General features: G+C 34.0%; 1 protein-coding gene across 2 annotated transcripts; it reads left to right on the forward strand.

The window, feature by feature from the left end:
- Window positions 1-76: 76 nt before the first annotated feature.
- Window positions 77-8,920, forward strand: LOC127855247 (arylacetamide deacetylase-like). 2 transcript variants are annotated; one of them, XM_052390671.1, is made up of 6 exons: window positions 77-200; window positions 462-614; window positions 958-1,074; window positions 2,248-2,371; window positions 2,842-2,905; window positions 3,234-8,920. In XM_052390671.1, the coding sequence occupies exons 1-6, from the start codon at window positions 198-200 to the stop codon at window positions 3,997-3,999; spliced, it is 1,227 nt and encodes a 408-aa protein (XP_052246631.1). In that variant the 5' UTR covers window positions 77-197; the 3' UTR covers window positions 4,000-8,920. The 2 variants fall into 2 exon arrangements, with proteins under 2 accessions (XP_052246631.1, XP_052246632.1); XM_052390672.1 differs by having other exon boundaries at window positions 3,240-8,920.
- Window positions 8,921-9,091: the final 171 nt, after the last annotated feature.

The raw sequence follows: 9,091 nt of genomic DNA on the forward strand, positions 1-9,091 counted from the left end.
TCTTTTCCCTACTTTAGCTTCTACTTTGTTATCATGAAGGCCCGTTTACGGTCTACAGATAACTAATATTCATACTCGCGAGGTCTGCACTTTGTACCAAAACACTTAAACATTGCACTTTCTACGATGTGAAATCGAGCTTACATTTACGTTTGATAACCAAATAAGCCTTTGACATTTGTTTGGATTTGACTAAAATGGTAAAGTTTATTTTCTGTTGTTTTTCGGATAGATACATATGTGTATGTCTGACGTATGTATAATTTTAAATACTCTATGATGATGATGATTATTATTACAATGATGATGGGGTTTGTGTTGGTGATTATGATGATTAATGATGTTTGGTGATGATGATGAGGAGGATATGAATGAGGATGAGGATGGTGATGTTTTATTTATTATGAAAATCTACACATTCAATAAATCGCTTATATTCCGCATCCCCTGTCTCCCTGTAGCTCTGGCGGACGTGGTTCCTGTTTGGCAGCCTCTGTATTATACTTGTGGCCGCGAGAGTGTACGTCGTGCTGCACCGCGATGTTCCTGCCGGGATCCAGCATCCGGATGTGGTACGCTGGCTAGACGAGGCGGGCAGAGCCGCGAATGTGGTCGTAAGTTACAAATGTAACATTCATGCCATTTCTAGCTTTCCATTTTAAGACTTTTCGAAACTTGTGGAATCGTTGTCAAACATAATTAACCCTTTACACCGCGTACTAATAACGTGATTTTTATCTTACACTCATGGCAACAAAATATTGGATTTATTCGATTTTTGTGTGTATTTATATTTTGATCCACAAATAAAAATGCCGCGGGAACTAGCTAATCCCCCCCTCCAAAACAGCCATTATTTGTTTTAAATATACATTTAAGTATATTGAGATTATTGTGTAGTATATTAAACAACTTACTCGTTGTAGTTGACATAGAGTCAGACATGCGATGTTTCAGGTGAAAGTGAGCCACCAGCTGGGCGTCGAACTCGCCACATGGCCTGTGAAAATGGTCGTTAATGCAGCTGCTCGCCTTATACTTGGTGGTTTTCATGAGAACTTGTTTAATATCACTGTGAGTACGACGTATTGCTTTTGTCGAAAAGCATGGTTGTTTTCTGAAAAAAAATCACGTTGTATTAATCGTTTCGAACGCATATTTAACCGTCCAAAGTAAACAACAAACGCAGTAATAATAGGTAAATTCAACGATTTGTTAATTTTCAAATCTTGGCAGTTCAGTATGCAGTATACTATTTGATGCCTCCCGTATGCTCACTACTAAATTTTACGTGTGGCCTTTGAAACACTTAAAGAAATTATTGTTCATGAACAAGTATACACATTAAAGACATATACATGTACATGATTTTATACGAGTATTATGCAGCACAACTAACCCTACGTCTTTATACTATATTTTAATTTGATCATTGCAATAGGTTTTTTTAAATGATCGTCCTGATGCGCGAACTCAGTGAGTTAATTCCGGAATTCGATATATATGGGAAAAACTCACTTATCAATGGGTACAAATAAAGCTGAATCAATCGCATTCCGTTTCAAATATAATTTTCTTCTGGAAACTACAATTGCTGCATAAAATGGGCCGGCTTTGTTTGTATTTACGGATCAGATAGTTTTTATATCTACATTTTGGAGATTCGGATAACAGCTTCAACCTGGGCCCGTATTCACCAAACAATTCTTAGATTTAAATCTTAGAACACAAAATGTTATTTAAATTAAGATATTCAAGAATTGCTTTCAAATAAAGTCAAATTCGGCATTACCTGCCTCTGTCGGCATGATTCTTCGAGTAAATCATTCGTTTAAAGGCATTCTCACCACTCGAAGCCTGTATATATTAAAACGCTGGATGTATATTTCTTGGCTCTAAGTACATATGAGCCATGCTCCGTGAAAAGGGGGTTCAATGCATGCGCGTAAAGTGCCGTCCTAGATTAGCCTGTGCAGTCCACACATGCTAATCCGGGACGACACTTTCCGCTTTTATGATATTTTTCGTTTACAGAGAGTATATTCTTAGCAAAATTCCAGTTTAGGCGGAAAGTGTCGTCCCTGATAAGCCTGTGCGAACTGCACAGGCTTATCTGGGACGACATTTACGCACATGCATTAAACCCCCTTTTCACAGAGCAAAGCTCATATTCTTTGTTCTTATGTATAAGAATGGCTTGCTAATTACGGACACAATATTACAGCTATTACCCGTACATACCTTCAGATCCGCCACACGACGGTGGACAACGTGCCGGTGAAGATTTTTCTACCAGACAGTGCCCCGTCTACCGGTCCTGTTCCCACAATGGTGTACTTTCACGGCGGGGGGTGGACGTGGCTCTCTGTCGGTAAAGTTTCGAAATTAAACCAATGTATTTGAGCTCGATTGCATCGAGAGCCGAAGGATTATTGAAACTCTATTGAGTCCGTGTCCTGGGTAGAACCGGTAATTGGTGTCTTTGTGTTTGTTCAAAAGAACGCTCCAACTGTAGAAGGTACGACACTTTCCGCTTTTATGATATTTTTCGTTTACAGGGAGTATATTCTTCGCAAAAATCCATTTTAGGCGGAAAGTGTCGTCCCTGATAAGCCTGTGCGGACTGCACAGGCTAATCTGGGATGACACTTCACGCACATGCATTAAGCCCAATTTTCTCAGGACACGACTCATATTTACATACAAATCGCTTAAAATGCAGTAATGATTTAAAAAAAACGTTCCAACTCTTGACAAATCCACTCAGTATATTTGACACAGATGTATATCTAACGCATGTTTGAATAGGAGAAACATTTTTATTTTGGTTTGACATTTCAGGTGTGTATTCCGGCTTTCTGGCTCATTTTGCAAAACTTTCAGGATTACAGATCATAGCTGTAGAGTAAGTGAAAAACATTCGCAGTATATTTTATTAAATGTTTGTTGCACTAGACCTACTTTCTTGCGAGGCATTCACATTCCATATCACATCAATCTATATTACAGTACTCATGTTATGTTGGATATTAGTTATTATGATATCTGACTTATTTCCGACCATAGTCTCTCCGTAACATGGAAAACATGTTTGTGTTGTAAGCATTTTACATGACGTTTTTTGATTCAAATAATGTTTACGACATGAAGAGTAAAATGATATCTGATTAAAATCACAAACGCACTAATTTCCTTAGAGCTCATAAATTAAACCTGTGTCTGTTTTGGTCTAGTTACAGAAAAGCTCCACAATATTCCTTTCCGGTTCCGCTACAAGACTGTCTGACAGCGACGACGGGTTTAGAAAAACGTGCAAACGACTTTCGAATTTTGGCGGGAAAACTAATCGTGGCGGGCGACGGAGCTGGTGGAAATTTAGCAGCCGCCGTTGCGTATTCGATGAATGACAAAATTGCGATGCAAGTTCTTATAAATCCGGCTTTGCAAATATTTGATTTCGAAACATCTTCGTATAAGGAAACAGCCGAAAATTTGCCTGGATTGTCGTCTGCGTTCAGGAACGTGTACCATTGGTTGTCGTATGGTGGAATTTCGAAGGACTATTTGCAGTTTGCGATTCAGAACAAGCACCTGTCGCAAAAGATTCGACAATCGGAGTTTGCGTCATTCGTAGACAGGAAACTTTATCTTCCCGAAAACAAGATGGTGTCACGTAAAAGAGCTGGTGCCAATTTTATTGTCACGTCTGCTTTTGACGCTATTGCAACAAACGCGCTTTACTCTCCAATGATGAACGATGATTTAACGCGACTGCCTACGTTATATATGGTGACGTCACAATATGATGCATATAGAGACGAAGGGATCATGTATGCGGAAAGACTTCGTAAGGCGCGGGCTATTTTTCGTCATAAACATTATACGGGCTCTTTCCACGGGGATGTTCTCTTGTCAGGATATGGTCCCTTGACATTTGACATTGGGCGCCTCATTTTAGAAGATTTGAATAAAGACATAAATTCTTATTTAGTAACATAATTACACTCACACATTACATGCATTAATTAATTTATAAACGTAGATAATATTTGTTTTAGTTCTAAATATTAAATATAAAAATATATCGCTTTACTTATTTGCGAAGTATATTTTCAGTATACAAATTGAGGCATTTTCATCTCGCGCATTTGTATGAGAATTTAACAAAATGCAAATTTAACAAGAGTGAATGGTGAAACAGCGTGTAAGTAAAATAAAAAATAAAAAATTGTATCTGCATTTTCTTTCTTTAATGATTATACAATTCATATATAAATAGTTTCATTGAAAAGTGGTGTTATTATTCAACGCTTTCATTGATTGTTTTGTTTGAAACAATAATTAAAGTGGTGCACATTTCACTGTTAACATTCTCTTTGAATCTCTCCTCGATCAAATGCTTATCAAGATGTTAGCCTTCTTAACTTGAAAAATTAAGGAACTGTAAAACGACTTCAATCCTGCCGGTGCGCTTGAACGATAATATCATACCATGACGAATGATCACTTACATTTCTGTAACACTCACTTGAGTTCACTTGTATGCATGAAACGTAATACTTTGAAGCGTCCTACCATAGCCGACTATGTACAATAAGACGACAACGATAGCTGATCTGTAGAAATCGATCACATTATTCTACAATAACATAGTTTTTATAGGATATAATCCGAAATGGGGGTAAGTTTTGTTTTACTTACTTAGTCTACATGAAAGTGTAAAAGCATTAAAGGGATCTTTTCACGGTTTGGTAAATTGAAAAAATTGAAAAAAGTTGTTTCAGATTCGCAAATTTTCGTTTTAGTTATGATATTTGTGAGGAAACAGTAATACTGAACATTTACCATGGTCTAATATAGCCATTATATGCATTTTTTGACGATTTTAAAACCTAAAAATTATAAAGCGTTGCAACGCGAAACGATTGAATAATTTGGAGAGTTCTGTTTTTGTCGTTAAATTTTGTGAAACTACGAAGATTGCTTATATTAGGTATAAAATACGTTAAGTATGCGTACTTGGCGGAATAGCTCAGTAGGCTAAAGCGTTTTTACTTCAGGACTCTGGCAGGACTCCAGGGGTCACTGGTTCGAAACCTGGTCCGGGCAATGTTCTTTTCCTTTTTTAAATTTTATTCTTGATTTTTTACTGGAGCTTTTACGATCCAATGTTTACATTTATCGATATAAAGCATTTAATGAATAAGTTAAAAAATGCCAAAATCTGTGAAAAGGCCCCTTTAAAAGCAAATGGCAATTTGTATGAAAATAAGTAAACACATTTTAAAGGGGAGATGATCAAAGTGCAATTACATTTTTATAACCTACACATATATTTTTTTGTAAACTTCATTCGTTCTGTCGTTTTAAATTCCAATATAAATAATAACAAAGAATGTAACAGCTGATTATCGCTAATGCAATGCCGTTTAAGATTACATGTATATGTATCAACCATTCGCTCATTGTCTTAAGGGCCATCATTAGCGAACCGGATTTTGAATCGATTAGCTCTGACATTTACGTCACGATATTTAATCCAATATCGTCTAATTAAAACAAGCGAGTCCACCGTGTTGAGATTTTTTCTTCAGTTAATTGATATATATTTAGGCAATGATGTTTTGTTATTTTGTAAACCCAACTCGTGTGACTGGGTTTTCAACTCTGTCAGCCGAAAGACACTCTGTCAGCCGAAAGACAGAGAAATACGAAAAATTTGAGATAAACACATGTGAAAAGTAACCAAATGAATAATGTGGGAATTTGATGGATTTGTTTGTGAACAACTGCTAGTTTAAATTCATTAATATACATCTCAGAAATTTCCTCTGCCCTTAAAATGATAATTTGATATACATTGAAATTCATTGTAAAATATGTGTATACCTTTCTTAATGTGCAAAGTCATGTGCAAATAATTAAGAAAAAAATGTCTTAATGATATTTTTTGTTAAATTTTGATAGTTTAGTATTGCATGTGTATACAATTTTAATCAATATCATAGTATATTAACTAATACGAACGTTCAAATTTGTTTCATTTGACATGCATGTGCTTGTCTGTTATTAAGTTATTTTTTTTTTTTAATTCAATATAATACATACAATGTATACATGAATATATACAACATAGTGATTGTACAAAGCAATAAAGTTCAGACATGTTATACAAGATATGCTAATATGTATTTTTTTTTAAAGAGAAAAGAAAAAAATAATAGAAGAATTGTTATGAAAAATGATGAGTTGTATAAAGTCGGAAGAAAGCATACTGGACTTGTGTGTTTCGTTGTATATTCAAGATGATCTTATAAGATTGAAAAAAAAACATACAAAAATATTTTAGAAAGATAACTTACATTAGAGTGAAATGTATATAAGTGGACAAGCATCATGAGAATTTAATCCGATTCCATTTTTGTTCAAAGTTTTGTAATGTGTCATTACTGAGGGCTATTTCTTTCTCAATCTGGATTTTAAGTTTAAGACTATGTATAAAACAATTAAAATTTGGTACTTGTTTTTTGAACTTCATGTTAAAGATGAACAATTTCATCATTATAAGAATAAAATTCACAATATTATTACAATCTTTTGATTTCAATGAGTAAATTCCGAAACTTACATTTAAGAAAGATAATTTAACGTTTAGTTGCTGTTGTTCAAGAAAAGATGTTAAATGATTCCAAATAGGCTGGATGTGTTTGCACTCCCAAAACTGGTGTTCTATAGTTTCGATGTTTTCACTGCAGAAGTCACACAGATTTGAGTTAGATAATTTGCATTTAAAGAGGTATTTATTTGTAGCTATAATTCTATGTATGTATTTATATTGAAAATTTCTCAGAGTGCTTTCAATAGTTGCTTTATATGACATGGTAAATATGTGTTTCCAATTAAGTTCATGTACTCCGAAAAGGACTTGCCATTTATTTTGGGTTTTTGAGTTTTCTGTAGGGTTTTTAATTTGTAGTGTGTAAAATATTTTATTTGTTTTGTTTTTTCTTCCAAGTATATTTTCTACGAATGTTGTTTGAGTACATGGTGTATTATTTGTATTGATTTCAGATTTAATATGTATGGGTATGCTTTTGATTAATGTGTAGTACTTCAGAAAATTATTTGAAGGTATTCTGTATATGTAGCATATATCATTAAAAGAGTAGAAATCCTTAATTCTGTAGTCATATAATTGGTCGACATATTTAATGCTTCGTTCAAACCAATCTTTATAGAAAAACGTCTTATTGTTTGAAGTTATGTCTTTATTGTTCCATAGAATATTTTTACTGCTTGTTTGGGTTTCTAGGTTATGCGTGACATCACACCATGCTTATAGAACATCAGACAGAAATATGTTTTCGTTTGCAATTTCATGTAAGATAGATTTGCTGATGTTACATTCAAAGAGTAAGGAGTCACCATATTTTTTTAGGATTTTCTGATAGAATAATTTCCATTTACTTGTATTGGCATTGTCTAGGTATCTTTTAACCCAGCTGCATTTGATTGCATTCAAGAATGAGTCAATGTTCGTTAATTGGATACCTCCATTTTCTACAGATTGAATTAACTGAGTTCGTTTTATTTTATCAGGCTTACCGTCCCATATGAAATTAAATATTGCTGATTTTATATCGTTAATAATATCATTTGGTGGATTTGGGAGGACTGTTAATACATAAATTAATTTAGGAAGTGCAAACGTTTTCAATACTGTATTTTTTCCGATAAGTGTAAGTTTACGGTGATGCCATGATTTTAAGCAGTTTTTAAAATTCTGTAATTTAGGTAGTATGTTTTTAAGAACTGTATCTTTTTCATTATTTGTGAAAGTAATTCCTAACGTTGTGGCTTCATCGGATGTCCAATTAAATTTCATTTCTTTTTTATATAGGACATTACTTTGTTTTAATTTACCTGCTCGTAGCACAGTACATTTACTTTTGTTTAGTTTCAGACCCGATGTCATTCCGTAAAGGGTTAGCGATTCTATTAGGTTATGGAAAGAATCGTAATTGTCGTTTAAAAAATAAGTTGCATCGTCAGCAAATAGGGACTGTTTGATTTCTTCGTCAGGTTCTAGTGATATGCCTTTTATGTGTTTATTTGATTGGATGTGATGTGATAGATACTCGATGCAGATAATAAATAGCGATGATGAGAGTGGACATCCTTGTCGAACCCCTCGTTCGATGTTAAAACTGTTTGAAAAGAAGCCATTGTTAATGATTAAACTGTTAATATCGGTATAGAATAGTTTGACCCATTGAATGAGACTTTCACCAAAGTTCATATTTTCTAAGCAAGAGAACATAAATGAATGGTCAAGCGAATCGAATGCCTTTTCGAAGTCTGCAAAGAATATTAGACCAGGATTATTTGAATTGTTGAAATAGTTTATGCATTCTTGGATAAGACGAACGTTTTCACCAATGTAACGTCCCTTTATGAAACCAGATTGAGATCTTGAAATGATTGCTGGTAATACTTTTTTTATTCTGTTTGCTATACTTTTAGTTGCAATTTTATAATCATTGTTTAGTACACTAATCGGGCGCCAGTTTGATAAGGATTCTAAGTTTTTTCCAGGTTTTGGAATAAGTGATATAATACCTTGTTTTTGTAGCGTAGTTAAGTTTTCGTTGTTAAATGAATAGTTTAGTGAATTAATTAGATGTGTTTTTATATCATTCCAGAATATTTTATAAAATTCGATTGTGATGCCATCAGATCCTGGGCTTTTGTTATTTTGCATATCTTTTAGGGCTAATCCACATTCATATTCATTAAGCAATCCGTCGCACAGTTGTTTTTCCTCTTCGTTTAAAGCATGATGTGTATTTTTAAAAAGGGTGTTATTTTCAACATGTTTTCGTTTATAGAGGGTTTCGAAAAATAAACGTTGTTCTTCTAGTATTTGAGTCATGTTTGTTATATCTTTGCCATTGACTACTAATTTGTGTATAGTTTTTTGTTCACTTCTACGTTTTTTCAATGTTTGCGAAGTATTTTGTATTTTTTTCATTGTGTTCAACATGCTGTGCACGCGCTCTTGTTATTAAGTTATGACAATATATATAATGCT

The sequence above is a fragment of the Dreissena polymorpha genome, chromosome 13, assembly GCF_020536995.1.
Source record: "Dreissena polymorpha isolate Duluth1 chromosome 13, UMN_Dpol_1.0, whole genome shotgun sequence".
NCBI classification, from domain to species: domain Eukaryota; kingdom Metazoa; phylum Mollusca; class Bivalvia; order Myida; family Dreissenidae; genus Dreissena; species Dreissena polymorpha.

Excerpts from the sequence above, each read along its gene's own strand:
- LOC127855247 (XM_052390671.1), top strand. Across the intron at positions 615-957 it reads GCAGAGCCGCGAATGTGGTC|GTGAAAGTGAGCCACCAGCT; the intron begins GTAAGTTACAAA and ends GCGATGTTTCAG. Across the intron at positions 1,075-2,247 it reads AGAACTTGTTTAATATCACT|ATCCGCCACACGACGGTGGA; the intron begins GTGAGTACGACG and ends ACATACCTTCAG.